Source organism: Sardina pilchardus, chromosome 9 (assembly GCF_963854185.1).
Source record: "Sardina pilchardus chromosome 9, fSarPil1.1, whole genome shotgun sequence".
Lineage (NCBI taxonomy): Eukaryota > Metazoa > Chordata > Actinopteri > Clupeiformes > Clupeidae > Sardina > Sardina pilchardus.
Genome location: NC_085002.1, coordinates 26,859,927 through 26,879,142, shown reverse-complemented (window position 1 = coordinate 26,879,142; position 19,216 = coordinate 26,859,927). Strand labels below are relative to the sequence as shown.

Below are 19,216 nucleotides of genomic sequence, written 5' to 3'. Positions count from 1 at the left end.
TGTCAGTGGCTACAATGTTTCCGTTAATTTTGTTTTTCTACAGGCCTAGTAACACAACTGGTTTAACCCGTGTGTTGCTCATTTTCTGATTGGCAGTGTTAAGAGAGATTTTAATTTTATTTCATGGTAAGCCATGTTCAGGAACTGCAAGAGAAACTTCAAGCATTGACAAGCCTACATTTCCCATCAAGCAAAAGGAAGTGGGCGTTGTAGCGGAGGGCTGGCAGTTCGCGAGCCAGAAGCTTACTAAACTGTCTTCAGCTTTTCGAGCTGAGAGGAACTTCGGGTGTGGCGTGGCAGCCCCGAAAATATCGAAATAAATCACAACGAGTTGAAATAAATTGGCTTCCTAACGGTACAAGCTGGAACAGTTGAATACTGGGGAATTGAACGGGATTCCAAAACCCCAAGAATTCAGCCACAGAGTCGTGGAGAGATTTTTCTTGCGGTTTGACATCTGATTTCAACCAGTCGAGTCTTCCACACCGAACTTCGGTGGCCCATTTTGTTGCTGTACCTGCTGCACGCAAGAGGTTTGTCTTGGATATTTGGGCAACTTTTTTCGTTTTGTTGATGTGTTTTTAGATATATTTCTGAAGTGTTTTCCCCGTGATGACAAACCCAGCAGCTGGTGCGCTCTGTTTCGTCTTGGATAAGCCATAATTACAACCCAAGATTTTTTTCAAATCGTGATACATCGGTGGAATATTAATTGAGTATTCTTTCTGGTTCTGGTTCTGGTTTCTGTCGCCATAGGTTAGCCAGACCGTTCGACGTCATTTAAACGACAGCTGACTTTATATATTGGCTCATTTGTGAATTTTGAAGTGTTTTCACTGAAAGAGGAAGTTGCCGTTTACAAGACGATTAGTGACGGAACAGTGCTTTTGAGAAGTATTGTGCCATTGCCTGACATACAGCCTTCAGTGGCCTGACTCCGTTTCTTCAATCCTATCACAAACATCAGGCGCCCTGAAGCGTGCACTCGGAACCATGGGCTGTACTGTCAGTCAGGAGGACAAGGCAGCCGCCGAGAGATCCAAAATCATTGACAAAAGTCTTCGAGAGGATGGAGACAAGGCAGCTAAGGAAGTGAAACTGCTGCTCTTGGGTAAGCAAGTCTTCCGTTTTTTACACGTGCATTAGCCAATCGAGTTTGTTAAGCCTTTATCTGTCTCGCATGTTCTTCACCTTGTTCGGTCAGACGTGAATGTGTGGGGGAGATGAGACTTGGGAGGTTGTTCCTTTTTTGTGATTGATCATGATTTGGCCTACCCACACCACACATAAAATGAATGAATGAAGCTCTTCTGACGTTTCAGTGTCATTGACTCGTTGAAGTAAGGCTGTTATTTTCTAATGGCCAACTTGACCTCCCCCCATCAAAGCTTTTCAGTTAACAACACTAGGCCCTAATCATTTACTATGTCTTAAAAAGCTTATTATTTTGAAGGTTTACAGACGAGGTACAGTTATAAGCACTGGAATGCTGAAAGAAGCAACTAAATATACTGTTAGGCTAAGTGTAACATTTTTTTTTAAATAAAACAATATTGTCACTCCATTTTATGATTTAATCTACAAAAGATCACAGCCCTATGAGGTGCCATTCTGCCTATCCCCTGATATAGCACTACCTCAAAAGCCTGAAAATAATTCTGCCAAAGCAGTGAAACAGCAGTTTCAAGGCTATTCGTGTAGTGTGTTGTGACACCCCAGCATATGTTGACATAGCCAAGTAATCTTGGTCAATTCTCTCTGTAGAGCCTCCAGCTGTTTAACCAACCAGTGTCAGCAACATTCCCTAAGCCTCTCTGTCATATGTTATTCCCCAACTTACCCAATGTCTCTAGTCTTTCTCATCAGTCTTTGGGAAATGGTAGGTTACAGTACATGTGTCCCCATAGAGATGCAGTGTTACTCATTTGTTGTTGTTCTATCACTGTTGTGCCATCTTTATGAACATTAATTTCCGAAGACCAGTGTTAATTAAAAAAGAGACCGACTGTTCCGTACTTTCTGCCACTAGTTATAGAAGCAGCTTTCTCATTGGCACTTCATCGGCAAACCTATTGCTTGATGTCCATTTTCACTGGCAGTGAGTCCAGTAGACCACGACATAGCACTCACTTTCTCAGTAGGTGTGGCACCATACAGATCTCTGCCATGGAGCGTTTGATGCTGGTAGCTAGACGTCCTGCGATTGTGGCGTTGCAACTGACAAGTGCTTAATTCTCGATTAGAATATGTAAAAGCAATGTGGATCCTGGCCTCATTCTGCTTCAAGGCTTTTTAGAGCTCGACTAGAATTCCCTCATTAACTTGGTTGACTGGGGATGGTAGAGACTATCCACATGCTGGGCAAATATGTCTGTTGTGTTTCTCTCTCTCTCTCTTTTTCTCCCTCCCTCTCTCTGTCTGATTGACTCTACAAGTGATGGCCTTGGAAATACTTTGACAAGGTTGCTTGCTTCCCTGTTCTGTGTTTTTGTGTCCCATTGTGAGCAGTTGAAAGAGCAACAACTCTCCATTGCAAACACACGTTTGAACACATGCTCACACACACACACACACACACACACACACACACACACACACACACACACACACACACACACACACACACTGCACTTTTGCCTCCATTGCGGTTCTGTTTTGACAGAAACATAGAGCTCCTATTGGGAGAGGACTGAGTAAGTACTGAAGCCAAGTGGAAGGCCAGGCCAAGAAAGCTGGGCCAAGCGTAAATGTTATAACTACATATTGGCACAGGGTTCACACACACACACACACACACACACACACACACAGCTTTTTGTTGTGAGTGACGGGTGAGTGACGTTTTTTTTTTTTTTTTGCGACGGTGTTTATTCGGCCATGACACAATAAAAAGAATTGGAGAGAGGAGTTCTCTACACATTCGGTGAACCGCTGCTGGATCCAATGGTGCCTGATGATTGTAAAAGGTACTTTAATGCACTGTTATGTGAACAGTATCTTCACCTAGGTTGCGTAAGAGCCGGCACAATGCAGTGGAGGACAAGTGACCCACGCCATAATGGCTCCTCCTGCTTACAGTCACTCACGGCAGATTGAAAAATAATTAGGTTTAGCACGTGTACTCAAAGCTCCACTCTATCAGTCATGTTTGGCCTCTTCGATAATAGAGTAATCACTGGTATCCACTTACCCACTAACAATGCCCAATACATAGGGTAATGGACAGGGTCCTGTTGCTTTGTGTATATGTGCTCAGTCAGTACTAATGTGGGTCTGTCTGTCAAACCTGGAACAGATGCATGCATGCAGTACATGCAGTCTCCTGTACTGTAAAAGTCTTTACACACTCACTGGAGTTTGCTGCACAGTAGCCTGTGTGTCTATTCGGGGGTGAGTTTGATGATGCAAACAATGTTTTGCTCCTTTGATTGCTTGCAGTGGAGTCTTTACTGCAGAGGTGTGGATTCTTAGCATGCGCTCGGCCCGACTTCAAAGCTCGCCACAGGAAAGGATATGTGCCTGTCGGAGATCCTCCTGTAATTATCAGACACAGATTTCAACCACTGTAATGTTGTAGCTCCTGGCTTTATCGCTTCTTCATGTACATCACTTCATCGTGTGTGTGTGTGTGTGTGTGTGTGTGTCCGGCGTGGCATTTAATGCACGGCGGCGGCTTCAGGCGAAAGTGCTGCTAGTCTCTCAGAAGGGCAGAGTTTGCACGGTTATTGATTCAGGCTCTCGAGTCTGCCGTCCGTAAAGGCAAACAGAGAGAAAGTGAGCGCACGCGCGCTCGGGGGCTCGGTGGATGTTGGCCGAGTGCCCTGCGCTGTCAGAGTTGACACGGTAAACTCCCCGTAGATGCTCTGCTGTTTACGCCCCTAATTACTTTGTTGTCTGCTGATGTGGTTTGTAATCAGTTAATGAGCGAGGCCCCTTGGAAGGAAGAGGGGGAGGATTGGAGTAGGAGAATGATTATGAAGCAGATTTCAAGCCACCTTCTTTCTCCTGGATGCTGATGTGCCTTTGACTTGAGTTTCAGTTGGAGAGGAACAGACTGTCCAAGCACCTAGTAGCACAGTGGAGTGGAGAGCATGCCACTAGTTGCTTGTTTGAGCAATCTTTCTGATGTGAAAAGTGCATTTTAAGAAGTTATATATATATATATATATTATACATATATAGTCTACTGTAAAAATGTATAATTGTATGATCAGTATAGAACATGTTCTGCTCTTTTAATCCCAGATATAAAAAACACTGTTCATTAGCTTAGTTGAATATGGATGTCAAAGGCCCTGCAAGCTTGTGTTCTGTTCAGAACACATTGCACGTATGTGAACATAAGGTTGTGTATCAACTCGACCTCGGGCCTTTTGCTCAGTCTCTTCTCTGACCAGTGTAAAGTGTACCCAGCAAGCCGTGGGGCTCATTTTGAAAGGAGTGCGAGGTCTGCTCTGACGGCCGGTGCCATTTGGCCTGCGATGAGCCTTGTTAAAGGGCCCTCTGCTGCCGTGGAAACCTGGCGCACAGCTGAGAAAAATCTTAGTGCTTCCTGCAACCCAGAGAGAGAGAGCAAGAGAGAGAGAGCAAGAGAGAGAGAGCAAGAGAGAGAGAGCAAGAGAGAGAGAGAGATGCAGTTGGATAGGACTCTCAGAGTGGTCTTTCCTACCCAGCTTTCCTAAAGTAAACTTTAATTCCATAGAGAGAGGTCTTCGCTTAAACAGATGATTGACTTGGTGACTATTTTTGGTATGTGGTGTGTGTGTGTGTGTGCAGCGGGTGAAATGAGGAAATTATGTATTCTTCCCAATTGTTTTGTAATAAGGAAAAACACACACACACACACACACACCATACCACCCATACCTCTTGCCTTTCATCTCCATGGTACCAAATCTAGTTGTTGATAGACTGTTGTAAAAGTTGTAGTTTTTCCACGGTTTTGCTCTCTCTCTTTTCTTCTCTCTCCCTCTCTCACTCTGTTTCCATTTTTTTCATCTGGAGGAGGTTTGTGAACTTTGCACTGAGTGTAATCCTCCACAGGGGCTTGTGCTCCAGTGGATTCCACCACTTGCCCCGTTTATTTGAGTCTGTTTTTCGATTTCTCTAACCACCCCCTTTTTTCACTTCAGCTAAGATGGAAATTTCCCTTGGCAGTTTCCTCCCTCTGGTGCCGTGTTCTTGAGAGCAGTAGCTCTCTCTCTCTCTCTCTCGCTCGGTCTCGGTTCTTTCTCTCTCTCCCTCTCTCTCTCTCTCTCTCGCTCGCTCTCTCTCTCTCCTCTGTGAACATGTCTCAACATTCCAGTGTCTTAACTGTAATGCTAAGCTGACTCCGCTTCTCTCCTCGTCTCCTCCTAATGCACTCACTCTAGATTTGCTGCAGCGACGTCCTTGTGGGGTTTTTAGCAGTATGGTTATGGTTATGGTTGTTGTTATTTAGCAGATGCCTTTGTCCAAAGCGACACACAAATAAATAACAACACACATTGACTTAACAGTGAACAATTAAAAAAAAAAAAAAAAAGGAGAATAGCAATATTATCAATATAGCAGTAGCATCGGCCGTTCTGGCATTGTGTCTGTGAAAACTGCCTCGCTAGAAGTGAATTATTCAAAAATAGCGCCTCGGGTCAACAGAAGAGTTCCACTGGCGCTAGCTGCATATTTTATTGATTGTTTACAGAGAGCAAGTTGGTGATGGAAGTGGTGCTGGGGAGGGGCTGATGCACAGGCACCAGAATGGAAGAGTTTGTAGTTCCCCCCCCAGAGACTGGGCCTTGTTAGAGAAAGTGTGTGTGTGTGTGTGTGTCTGTCTCTCTCTGTCTGTCTCTCTCTCTCCCTGTCTGTCTCTCTCTCTCTGTGTCTGTCTCTCTCTCTCTGTCTGTCTGTTGGTGTGTTTTTGTGCATGGAAGTCTAAGCTCCCTCTTAGGTGAGGTGAGCATGCTTGGCTGAGTTTCATCACTCCTGTGACAGGATAGTGACAGAAAATGAACTGTGAAGACTCCTCTCCTCTCTGCCTGTTAGAGCCTTCAAGCTGCCTGCCTGCCTGCCTGTCAGTTGACATGATGAATGGGAGTCAGACTCCCTCGATGCCTCGCGCAACTTTTGCTCTTTGTACAAATTGTATGGGTGAAGAGTGGGTAAAACACCCACAGGCACATTATATTTGCATATCTTACACACTCACAAAATAATTCAAGACATTTGTGCTGAGAATTTGAAGCAATCTGTGTTTGGGCTATAATTCACGTGTGTGTGTGTGTGTGTGTGGGTGTGTGTGTGCGCGCTGAAACTGTTTTGCTGCTGACTCTTGGCATCGGCTCTGTGCATGACCCCCGCTCTAGTTTCAGTGTGCTGACAGTCCTGTGTGCCAGAGTTAAATGACCAAGGACGCCTCGGTGCAGACATTACGGTCACAGGATGCAGTCACACGTACTGTATGGACATGGACATGGACAGAGCCATAGAAAGAGAGAGTTGCGACACTCACTGACGTTGCTGCCACACGATCAAAAGTTCCAAAAAACATACGCTGAATGGCTAAATCGCAGGAGTGTGGGATGTACTTCTGGATGCTGGAGGGTGTAATCAATTAACTCATTGACTACTACTGACCAAGAGATTGGCTGTTAACAGTTCCAAAAGTCCCATAATGAGGAAATACCCTGGAAAAAGGTACACACACACACACACACACACACAGAAGGCACACACACAGCGGGGGGCCCCGCTCTGGAGTCTGGGCTGACCTCGTGCTGTAATTACCGGCTCCTCCGGCTCTGCCGGGCTTGGGGCGGGTACAGTAGCCCCATGCCCGGCCTGGCCCGGCTCGGTGAGGGCCAGCAGGCAGAGCCTGAAGTCGGAGCTGTTGTCAGACCACTCTCCACCCCTCTCCTCTCTGACATACGCTCGCTCGGGGGGATGACTGGATTCTCTTTCCCTCCCCTGCAGTCAGTGCTGCCCTCCACACTGTGGATGTGGTGGTAGTAGGACAGAGGGACATTGACAGGGCAGTTGTGCTCTTTCTTGACATTCTTATATTACTGGTTGAACTAAAGTTATACACTGACTAGCCATTCGTATACCGTAGATGCCATGGTTGATTGTGCAGTAGTCTGCCACGTCTTTGTTGTTTTTTTTGTAAGGTTATTTTGTTCCTGCTTTAGGCTATGTCATTTATTACTGCCAGTCTCATGCTGCTGGCGTTTGGTCAGTTCTCAGATGTACAGTAGTAGGTAAGCCGAAGCACTGAGAAAAGGAAAAACTTTTTTAAAAAGTTCCCGCAGGGCTGTGCTAATTTAGACCTGGATTTAGACGTGAATGTGTACATTCAATGTAATAGATGAAATGAGAAGATTGAGCAAGACCCTGTTGGTTCTATCTAAGATTGAGCAAGATGCTGTCGGTTTTATCACGCCCATCTCGGCATGATGTGTCCCCCGCATGGCTTCTAGGAAAGCTTAATTGTCCGTGCTGTATGCATGCACCTTTGATTTCTTTTCTCCCCAGAGCAAGGTCTGGCTGACCTATGTTCAAATTTCCATTAAGCAAGACTACATGCAGCCAGTGTACTGTAGATAAGCTCATTTCTCTCTCTCTCTCTCTGTTCGTTCTCCAGCCCTCATTAGTGTACATATTAAATACTGATCCCATTAAGCCAGTGATTTGAAAACCAACGCCAGACTTTGCCTTTGACAGAGCAGGGGCCATTAGGCAAAAGCGACGTGTGGTGCTTAGGTTCCATGGTTGAGCAGTGAAGGGTGGTCAGTTTCTGAGAGGAGGGAATAATTCTTAGTAAAACGCTATGCATGGGGGCCCCTAAGGGAGATCCCTATTTGGCTAGTTAATAAGTGGCCACGGTTATGGATCTGTCGCCGAAGGAAATGGGTCCAGCTGTTCAATATTTGGTTCGAAACCTTGTTGTGGTACTCGCTGAGGCAGACAAGTATTATTGCAATGAGGAGTGTCTCTGTTTTTTGACACACACACACACACACACACACACACACACACACACACACACATTTTATTGATTAAAATTTCCATAGCTTAATTCCATCTGCACCTATGATTCATAACAAGTGGTAGGTCTGCGGCTGAATAAGTCAATACTTTGCCATTTGACATTGATCTACAGTAAGGTGCTTTATTTGTCCAAAATACCATGCATTTTCTTGGACTACTGTACTGCTGTGAAATGTACCCATAATCTTTTGCTGTAATTGAGAGTCTCTCTCTCTCTCTCACTCACTCACTCACTCACTCACTCACTCACTCACTCTCTCTCTCTCTCTCTCTCTCTCTCTCTCTCTCTCTCTCTCTCTCTCTCTCTCTCTCTCTCTCTCTCTCTCTCTCTCTCTCTCTCTCTCTCTCTCTCTCTCTCTCTCTCTCTCTCTCTCTCTCTCTCTCTCTCTTTCTCTCTCACACTCTCACTCTCACTCTAAATTGTCATGCCACTGTACAGAGATTAACTCGGTGTGAAATTCCTACAGTGTCCTTCAGTGCATGGGACCTGTTATGTATACAAGATGAGCTGCCATCGGCCTGGAAAGAATCAAAACACTGCAAGGATGTGTGTGTGTGTGTCCAGCGTTAATATGTAATGCTCACGTGCGTGCGTACGTGCGTGCGTGCGTGCGTGCGTGCGTGCGTGCGTGCGTGCGTGCGTGCATGTGTGTGTTATTCTTTCAAACCTGTTGGGTGATGGGTAAACAGCCCAACGGCTGTTTCATTAACGACATATCAAACAATATAAATGCAACGACACAGTTTCATCTGTTGGAGTTTATGTTTATTTAGTTGTTTGTTTGTTTGTTTGTTTGTTTGTTTTGTTGTGTGTGTGCTCCATTTGAACAAGTGTGCTGTAACAGCATGGATGGATGGCAGGGTTTTATCTGTAGTGTTGAGTGTTTTGGGCGATCAGACGTAATTACAGAGCGCAGATTGTGCCAATCTCCTCTGTCCCCTCTTCTTGGTTGAGTTGCTCTGACCTCCCTGTGTGTGTACCCGAAATGAACACGCGTTCTAGACTTGTTTCTTCAGCCCGCGTCTCCGTTTTTTTCCTCTTCCCTCGTTCTCCTCTAAATGGCCTGACTCACACACCCCAGAGGAAGTGCAGAACAGAGAACCGGCCCACTAATCCCTCCAATTTGGGGGGCTACACAGGCGCGGGCGTGAGCGAGGAGCGGAGAGGAGCGTCAGCCAGTATATAGGCTCTCTGTCGCAGTCGCACAGGAACCTGGAGGGGGGGGGGGGAGGGGGGGGGGGGGGGGGGCTGTGTGTGGGAGCTGTGTGTGGGAGCTTTTTCATCAGGAACTATTCATCCCACCGTGCTGAAAGAAAACTATTCACTGGCCGGGCGGTGAGCCGGGCCAAATGGGTGAGCCGGGCGGTGGTCTGGCACATACCACTCTGGAGACCCCAGGGGAAGGGGGGGGGGAGCGGCAGAGATTTACTGCTTTAAACGTCTGCATATCTCAACCGTCCACAGGGACCTTGAGGGAACTACCTAAATATGCACCAGCCCAGCCAAGGGGCAGTTGGTCCCCCCCCCCCCCCCCCCCCCCATCAACGTATTCTTTGGAATTCTTCCCTCTCTAGTATGGATGTGTTCCTTTTCCCCCTTGGCGCTGTCGCTCCCTGCATGGGCTGGCCGACGTGTTGGACTTTTGCACAGCAGCGCCCCTGGTGCGGTCAGTGACTCTCCGAGTGCTTCCTGTTCGGTCGGTGAGCTCAGTGCTGGGCTGGCGGTGCCAAGGTCAGCGCTGCAGGCTTCAGCACGACCCCGTGGCCCCTGAACATGTATGTGCATTCACTGGAATCAGAGCTCCATCGGATTGAATGGGGTTGGGTGGTATTCAGAGGGCATTAGTCTTGTTCTTCCCCCTCATGATGTGAAGTGAATTGACTGCACCTGATGGCACCGACCCTCAGAGTGGAAAAAAAGCCTGCAGGTGTATCATGGCTGTATAGTGTTGTGTGTGTGTGCTGGATTGAATGTTCGGTCAAAGAAAGTGGGTTTATGTTGGATTGTGTGTGTGTGTGTGTGTGTGCGTGTGTGTGTGCTTGGCCTGGGAGCATGCTCTGTGGTGTTGGGGGCTGTTGGGGGGCGGTTGGAAGGCGGTCAGGGTTGCTCAATGATTTAGTGGGGGTTGTGTTTTTGTTTTTTATTTGTTTTGTGTGTGTGTGTGTGTGTGTGTGTGTGTGTGTGTGTGTGTGTGTGTGTGTGTGTGTGTGTGTGTGTGTGTGTGTGTGTGTGTGTGTGTGTGTGTGTGTGTGTGTGTGTGTGTGTGTGTGTGTGTGTGTGTGTGTGTGTGTGTGTGTGTGTGTGTGTGTGTGTGTGTGTGTGTGTGTGTGCAAGCGCGCGCACCATAAGTATGCTGCAGCTTTAAGGAAGTGTGTGTGTGTAAGTTTGTATGGCTTGGGTGTCGGTGCTGCTCCATCAGCATAGGGAGACTGTTGGGTTCACTCTGCAGTCACACCAAGGCCTCTGGAGTAGCCGGAGGCGGCTGTGTCCAGTCCACTCTAGACACACACACACACACACACACACACACATAGAGAGAGAAAAAGAGACCAGCAATTCTCATAGTGAGTCTTAAAACATCAGACATGGGTTAGCAAAGGGCACTAATTCATCCAGCCAGCAGCAATCCAATAAAGTGCACACACATGCACACATGCACACATGCGTGCACACTGTGAATTTGATTTCAGAGCCACACATTAGAGGTCAGAGTTCCCTTCATCAGATTGCTTTCATGCTGAAAAAAAAGATGCCTTGGGACTTGTGGCAAGCCCTTCTCCATTCTTTGCCACGTCTTTGTTATTAAACACACATATGTGATGTTGAGTCCCTCTGGCTCCTGCAGCCACTCTGTCTAATGAGTTCCCTTCACTTCCTCTATACGTGCACGGGTCACCGTGTCATTTCCTGCCAGGGCAGATAGCACTGTTGTACGTGACGCTAGTCCCCCTCTCCACCCCCTCCACATCTCCCGCAGTGGTTCGGAGCATAAATAAAGGGAGGGGGGAGAGAATATGAAGATGGAGAGCAAGAAGTGAGGGAAGTGAGAGAGAAAGAGAGAGAGAGAGAGAGAGAGGAGAGTGCTGCTTTGTGCTGAAACAACGCGTCTGAGAGAAGTGGGGGAAGCCCCTGTGGCGTTCTCTGCAGAATGTCAGGGTGTCATCTCCGTGCAAGAGAGAGAGCACCGTCTCCACCAGATGACTTGGTGCTGGGGATAGCCCCCCATCCCCCCGTCCCCCCCCCCCCAGTTTTGAGCTCTTGCACTGGCTCTGGTTTATAGTGACCACCGGGAGCCGTGGCCAGTGGTGGGAGATGATGCATGCGAGCGAGCGAGCCAAGTCCCCATCAGCTGCTGGCTCCTTGCTCCTCTCTGCTCTGTCTCTGCTGAGGGCAGAGTTATTCCCCTCATTACGGGGTGGCTCATCAGAGGCCTGGTGTTTTGATGAAGTAATCACGCTGTGATAGCAGTGTTTGATCAGGACTTTATCGTGGGGTGTTGTGTGAACTTGACTAATAGACGTTTAGTTTTTAGGATAAACAGTGTCATATCAGCAGGGAATATTATATAGTGTTGTGAATAGTAATGCTGCAGTGAGTTACTGCCTTGCTGTTTTGTATAGCCATTCTTTTGTGTTCTGTATAGAAACACTGAATGAATGTCCACGTGGTTCGACCCCCCCCCCCCCCCCCCCCCTCTTCCTCTGGAGGAGGAGGGGTCGCGAGTTTGGTATGACGAGAGATAACGGCCGTACTGGAAATTAATCAGAGCCAGAAGGGAAAGGGGTGTGCGTTTGTGTGTGTGTCCACGACAGAGAGAGAACAGATCTAAACTCCTGATAAGGCTCCCAGAATCCCTGTCCTGCCCTCCCCTCCTCTCTCCTGCATAATACGCAATCTGGTCGCTCATCTGATACTGTTACCAAGGCAGCGCACACACGTTATCCACCTGTAGTCAGATGAGATTCAGAGCTTTAGCATTTATGGTGAGACCTGATCAAAAATATACAGTATATACATGTTGAGAGACGAGAATAAAGCGACTAAAAATGTGTTTGTGATCAAATGTAAATGTAATGTAATGTAGTTTTGCCCTAGGTTGGTGTGTGTTCTCTATCCTTGTGGCTAGACTTGAGGCATGAGGTCAGTACACAGGCCCAGTCTCTGCCATTGAGCCTCTGACCTCTGTGTGTTCTCTATTGGCCTTGCTGTGTTGGAACTGACAGGGGAGCTACACCAGGCGCGTAACTGAAGCGTTCCGTTTGCAAACGCGTAAAACCCATTTTAGAAGACTGGTCTATTTTTTTCGAATGTACAGTACTGTACGCGCCACTGTCGCGTCTGGTCTAGCTACTTCCATTGATTATAGTGATTATTGACTGCTTCAGAATGCGCTTTGTGAACGGAACGTTTCAGTTATGTGCCTGGTTTAGCTCCCCTGTGAGGCTCAGTCTCTGGCTGGCGAGCAGTGGAATAGGTCTGTGGGTATTAGGCTTGGATGACTGTGTTTATGCTGAATGCTTTGTTCCCATAGCACTCTAGCTAGAGCTGATACAGTAAAGGGTTTGACTGTGGTTAAGATGACGCACGTTTGCTTACTGTAGCTAACCTGCTGAACTTTTATTTTTAAACTGAACCTGACAAAGTTAAACACTTGAAATTAGTACATTTATTCCAGAATATGTGTTTCAAAGCAAGGGGATTTGTTTTTTGTCTGGGCTTCTTTGGACTCTATTGGAGTGCTTTTGTCGTCGTCCAAAAATATCAAAGGTCCATTGAATAAAATGAAGGTTGTCCAGAGGGCCTTCATTTTTGCGGTAGCAGGAGTGGAAGTGGCTCCTAGTAGAGTTAGCCATTTTTTATTATATTTTCTTTTCTGAAATATTTTTCAGTCTATTTTTAAAGTCTTGTCTCAGCCTGGGGTCTATGTTTTTGTTCAGCTCTGTGATGCAACGGTTGACTTCACATAAATGCATAGACGCATAACTGCGCGTTAACCCCATAAACCCATATGTCTCGACTTTCCCAGAATGACTCGTGTTTTTGTTCGAACCTCGCAATCGCCAACCTCCATATATAGCCCGGGTGAAAAAGATGCTGTCTTTCCGTCTCCTGTTGCTGCTGATAGAGTGATGTCATATCCTGTACCAACCTCCTCTTCCTATACCCCCACCACTCCCCACCCCAATGGCTTCCTCCCCAATGCCTGACTGCAGTTACAAGTGAAACAGAAGTAAATGTTATCCTTTTGTTTCGCCTGGGTTCAGGAAGCTAGTACGCCCATCCTGTGTGGCACGACTCCACTGGGGACGAGGCAGGCTTCTGCCCGGGCAGAGAGTGAGGGGTGGGTGTGGGGGTGGAGGGTGGAAGGGGATATCTGATGGCTCCAGGCGCCTCTGCCTACAAAAACCTGCTCCCTTCAGCAATAAAAGAGTCGAGTACTCGATAAGCACAGGAAGCTGGGTGAGACCAAGCCTTAGCCTCATGTTCCCATGTTCATTTATTTTTATTTCCTAGTTGTCTTTGCATGCCATTAAATATATTCACCGTCAGCTTCACAGGCACACACACACACACACACACACTTTTACTCATCCTCTACATCAACATCACCACCAGGAAAAGTCAAAAGGCGAGTCCACTGCTAGATGAACCAACATGCATTTGCTCTCTCTGGCCGTTAACCCCAGAGGTCACGGTTGTGATGAAATCATTGCAAAGTTCCAGTAAGCACTGGTCTCTGGAGCGGGTCTGGAGCGGAAGAGAGCCAGGTCTGGGCCAGAGTGCGGTGTGTGTGTGCTCCCATCTGAGTCTGTTCTCATCAGCAGACGAAATATCCGGCCTTCAGGAGCCCCTTCTGGAGAAGTCTGGTTGACATGCATGAAGGATTACAGGATAATTGGCCCATTAATCGTCATGGGATTATCTTTTCCGTCACACAGATAGTATGCAACATTTTGTCTGACTGTCTGACTGGAGACCCTTTACTCTCTTAGTGTATGTTGATAATGTTGATACTCTTACTGTATGTTTACTGTAGCTCATTTCTATTTTCATCAACATGTCCATTCCCTGTAACCTACTTTAATGACTTTCCCACACAAGCCAATGCGAAAATAAGTTTATGGAAAATAAGTTACTTTTAAAAGCATAATTACTCTCCCTCCCTCCTCCCACTGTTTATCTCTCTCTATCTCTCTCTCTCACTGACTCTTTCTCTGTCTCTCTCTCTCTCCCTCCCCCTCCCCCTCCCTTTCTCCTTCACTTCTATTGTGTTTTCCTCTCTGTAAAGCGGCCTGTAAAACAGTAGCAGTAGTAGTAGTAGTAGTATAGTTTTTGGCTTGGTGCTGCTATGAGCTACCGGGAAGCTACCTCAGCCAGCCTGGTAGGTGGGCCTGTTTGGCCCGACTGTGGGTGGGGTGAGTTCGGCTACAGCAGGTGTGACTTATTTAGTGGTCGGGTGGCAGCTGTGAGAAAGGGGCGGGGGATACACACATTCTTGGATAGGAGATGCTCACAGATGAAGTTCCTGAATGACTTCCAGAAACTGTGTGTGTGATGTATTTCATTTAAAAAAAATCTCTCCATCTTAGTTTTTTCATTCAGCCAGCCAAAACATATTATGCCTGGCTAACACCAAGGCACGCCGTGTGTGTCTGTCTGTGTCTGTCTGTGTCTGTCTGTGTGTGTCTGTGTGTGTCTATGTGTGTCTGTGTGTGTCTGTGTCTGTGTGTTTCTGTTTTGGTGGGAGTGTGAGGGGAAGTGGAGGCCAGAGGCACGTTGCTGGACTGTATAAGGCAGTACTTCATTAAAGCTTGAGTTAATCAGGTTATTTTTTTTTAAGTTAAAAGCGTATTAATTCATTTCTGTTGATAACTTGATGACTGTAAAAATGATGGAAAAAAAGCCTTAATAAAATGGAATTGCTGGGTTTTCAAGCAAGCAGAAAGTAATAATACAAATGCCAGTCTAGAGGTACAGTTCTTTGCATTCGTGAAACTTCAGGAAGGCAAAAACTAAAAGCTCAACTAGTCAAGGGTTCAGGACAGGTCAGTAGTGTTTATCTTCCATAAGTCCTGCTGGCATCCTCTTTACATCATGTCAACAGACCCTGACCTTCTCTATAGTATACCAACATGCTCTGACCCCAGCTGTCAGTGTGGGGGGGGGGGGGGGGGCGCAATAGGGCAATAGGGCAATAGGGCAATAGATCCCCAGCCTGCCGCTAAAAGAAGAGGCCTTTGCCTGTGGATGGAAGTGTTCTTCCTGAACGTTCTCTTTATCTTGAAATGGAGGAGACTAAGTATACCTAATGATGGGGTGTGGAGCATTTGTACTTAGAAGAAATCAGAAAACTTTGATTCCCTGTTCTTTCTCCTGTAATGGATGCTTAAATGTTAAAAGGATGCCTCTCTGCAATTTCTAAAGCATTTAGGTAGGAGACATCAAAGAAGGCTGTTCTCCCATAAACATTCATTTTTGAAGAACTGTATCAGAAACTCAGAAGCTTAATTCGATGTAGATGAGCACTGTTATTACGCTGCAGTGTTATTAGCCGTTAGCCTTAAGTCATCACGGAGCCCTTAACTTAAATACTACTGTTAGCTCATTTGTGATTGCAGGTTATAGCAGCTATTATGCCAGCATGCAGGCCTTATGGATAATCAGAATGACAGCAGGGGCCCAGAGTAATGTTTTGCGTTAGTTGTATTCCCTGCCATTGCGTAACGAGCAGGAATAATTGGTGATTGTGCCTTGAAGTGCGTTTCTGCCCTTGGACTGCGTCTGCACTGCTCCCATGTGGAGTCGAGAAAAGGCTCGGAGTGGAGTTTGCTCGCTTACTGGAGGTGTTCATGATGACCTCTGCCCCCCACGTCTGTCCGCAGTCCTTTCATCTTTTGACTGGTGGTGGTCTGTCGAAAAGCTTCGGCTTAACTGATCCCATGTGTTTCCCGCTGATACTACTGTAAACTCTGCTATGCTACGAATCGCCCACTTCAGTGAAATTTCTGCCAGTTTTTGAAGGTGGTGGTGGTGGGGGGAGGGGGGGGGGGTTATCATAAGAGGAGGGCTCTGTGGTTTGGTTGTGTCCTAGAATAGCCTGTGGCCTTGCAAGGGTGTGATTCACTCAGGGCTGACTGGGCATGAGTAAGCTTCAGCTCAGTGACTGTTCAGCCTTCGGCCCGTCTCTCTCTCCCTAAAGGACATACTGTAGGTAGGCTCTGTGGAGCACACTTCAGCACACTTCAGACGACAGGGAGAGAGAGAGAGAGAGACAAAAACATGACCATCAAAAACTATCTGGGGCCCATTTCGGGGCCTTGACACTCCAGTTTAACGAGGACAGAGAGAGAGAAAGAGAGGGAGAGGGAGAGGGAGAGGGAGAGGGAGAGGGAGAGGGAGAGGGAGAGGGAGAGACACCAAAACACTAACAAACACAAATACCCAGACTTCAGTGAAAAGGAAAACTCAAAAGCAGCATCTCGAGGCGTGGGGACCTGTGTGGGCTGAGTGCTCTAGGGTGGAGTGCTGCTTCAGGGCACTCCAGTCTGGAGTAGACATGCCCTGTGACTATGTACTGTATGTGTGTGTGTGTGTTGGTCGGTCGGTCTCATCCCCCTGCTTCTCGGTCATACGCTCACACACAGCCATATGACCACCGTTACTGCTCGCTGCATTCAAACGCAGAGACACAGTTGCTTTGTTCTTGTGTGGACAGGTTTTCATTTCACCTGTGATTGTTGACGAGACTCAGAACTGGGAGGGGAAGGTCTTACTTGCTCTTTTCTAGGACTTGTTTTTTAGGAGATTATCAAGCCTGGCTTCATTTCTCTACAGTCTATTGCACTTGTTTAACGGTCTTCCTCTCCTGTCTGTCTCTCAATCACCCGTCTCCTTATGCTAATGCTTAGTAGCCTAGCCGTGATGGGTGGCGAGGATCAATATGCTGCTCTTCAAATAGGCTAAGCCAAGTGAACAGCATGGTGTTGTACTTAGCACAGACTTGATGTGTCTTTTTTTCCCAGCATTTTATCGATCTCCTTCCACCTCTTCTGTCTTTTTGCAGTGCACCTCTCCCACAGACTGCATTGAGACCATGCATGCTAAAGCCTTTGCATGCATGTGTAAGACAGAGAGAGAGTGTGGGCTTGCTGCCTAGTGTTGAGTCATTGACCCACAGATAGATGACTAGGATTTTATATCACTCCACAGGGCCCCGTCTATCGTGATGTATAGCACTACAGTGAAATGATACTGTATGAGGTGATCTAGGCTCGATGGCTCATTTTTCCCTCTGAAGTGGGCTTTCTACCGAGTAACATTAAACTGCGAGAAGCTGATTGATTGTGGGACGCACGCAGCTGTTCCTCGCAGCGCAGGATCTGCACGTGTTCCAGCCCCTCTGCTCGGTGTGGTGCCATCACTTGGCTTGAGAGGGAAAAGCCTCAAACGTGCAAACGAGCCTCAAACGCGCGGCGGCGGCGGCGAACGTCTCTCGTCTCTCGTGGTGCCTGCAAAAGCTGTCCCAGTAGGGGCGTCCCTCTCGGCCCGCCTCTGAAGATGAGTGGCAGGTGGAACAGCCGAGCGATTTCCCCCTGTTGCGGCGTCTCCAGGCTGGCTTGATGAAGGCTGATTAAAGCATCCCAGATAGGTGTGTGTGTGTGTGTGTGTGTGTGTGTGTGTGTGTGTGTGTTTAAAGCAGATAGGCGTGCTTCTTCAAAGGGCCTGTTCCTGACTCGGCTATAGCGACTACAGTGGCCAGTGGGCTTGTTCGGGGCCTCATGCTGTTAAGCAGCAACTTCTCTACATTGAAGGCCACTTGGCTTTCTTCTGCTGGCATAGCTGTCTCAGCCAATCAATATGACTGATGTGCCCTAACCTGTGCGTGCGTGCGTGTGTGTGTGATTCATTTAAAAAAAAAAAAAAATCTATACACATTAGATTGCAAACTACAGTTGGTATTGCGACAGAACCTCCCATTGTAATGGTTGCTTTTGCGGTTTTCATGTCATTGTTTCTAATTTAAGTCTGTTTTAATTGTCCACACACATCCATGAAAACAGGTGTTTTAGATGATGTTCAATTTAGGAGATATTTTTAAAGATATCCACTTAAATGCTGTTTACATGTAGATGAAAGACCCAACCACATAGAAAAATAGTTGGGTTTGTATATTCAGGGTCAAACAACAACACACTGACTGACTAGTGGGTGTGTCAGGGTCGTGAGTGTGTGTGTGTTCGTGTGTAGTAGTGCTGCTATTTTGTCTGCTTGCAGAATTGCTCTGTAATGGGGAAGCAGAAGACCACAAAGAACATCGAAACCTGTTGTGTTCTGTGTGTGTGTGTGTGCACACACTGAAAGCGCTGATTGAGTGCTGATCTCTCACTCTTGTCATCAGTCCAGTGGTGATCAAATGATTTGGGTGAAGATTAAGAAAGGATCTGTGGGCCAATAAAAGCAGAGCCTCCTCATCCTCCCTCGCCAGCATTTGATTAAAATGGCTTGTGTCAGGGGAAGGGCGCGTAATAAGTAGTCGTCTCGTTAAATGCATGGGCAACAGCAGAGATGGGTGGCAGATGGACAGAGCAGTGGAAGAGCGGGATAATCAAGGAGGAGGTGAGCAGATGAGCTGTGTTCTGACTCCGAGAGAGGGATGATTTATCGAGCGCCTCGGGTATTTGGCATAAGAATAGAGCGACTGAGAAAAGAGTGATTTTTGCATATGCATGTACATGCTGGAAGTTGTGTGGCAACAAGACATGCCGAGGCATGCAAGACGTACAAGAATATGACTTCACCTGGTGACCTGTGTGAACAGTTAACCTGTTTAGTTTTAGGTTTTGCTCGTAGGTTTTAATCACACCCAATATTAATGTTTCTTCTCTGAAGCTGCCATTTTACCTCTGAGCATGGCCTGGTAATGTTTCCTCCCTCTGGAGTTAAGCCTGTGGAGACTCAGGCAGGTGCTCCAGCTCCAGCTGTCCAAGCGGAGCTGCTGCAGTTTACAAGCCCACTTAGCTGCGAGACTACCAGAGGAGACGCTTTGAGAAGAGGGCCGAGGATGGACAGAACTGACCCTGGTTCAGTCTTGAGATAAGAGAATAGGTGGGTTCGACTTGATGTAGCCGTCTTAAGACGACTACCGACGTGATTATTTCTCAGATTCTGATACGTTTTCAACCATGACGG

The 19,216-nt window shown here is 47.0% G+C and overlaps 1 protein-coding gene across 2 annotated transcripts in view; it reads left to right on the top strand.

Moving 5' to 3' along the window:
* The first annotated feature begins 246 nt into the window (after positions 1-246).
* The window catches only part of LOC134091803 (guanine nucleotide-binding protein G(i) subunit alpha-2-like), a 91,557-nt gene continuing 72,587 nt past the window's right edge, over positions 247-19,216 (top strand). The window contains exons 1-2 of one of the 2 annotated variants that reach the window (XM_062544473.1): positions 247-533; positions 968-1,111. In XM_062544473.1, the coding sequence (XP_062400457.1) occupies positions 994-1,111 (118 nt within the window). In that variant the 5' untranslated portion in view covers positions 247-533; positions 968-993. Of the gene's footprint in view, positions 1,112-19,216 lie in introns of both variants that reach the window. The other variant, XM_062544472.1, reaches the window with a different exon arrangement.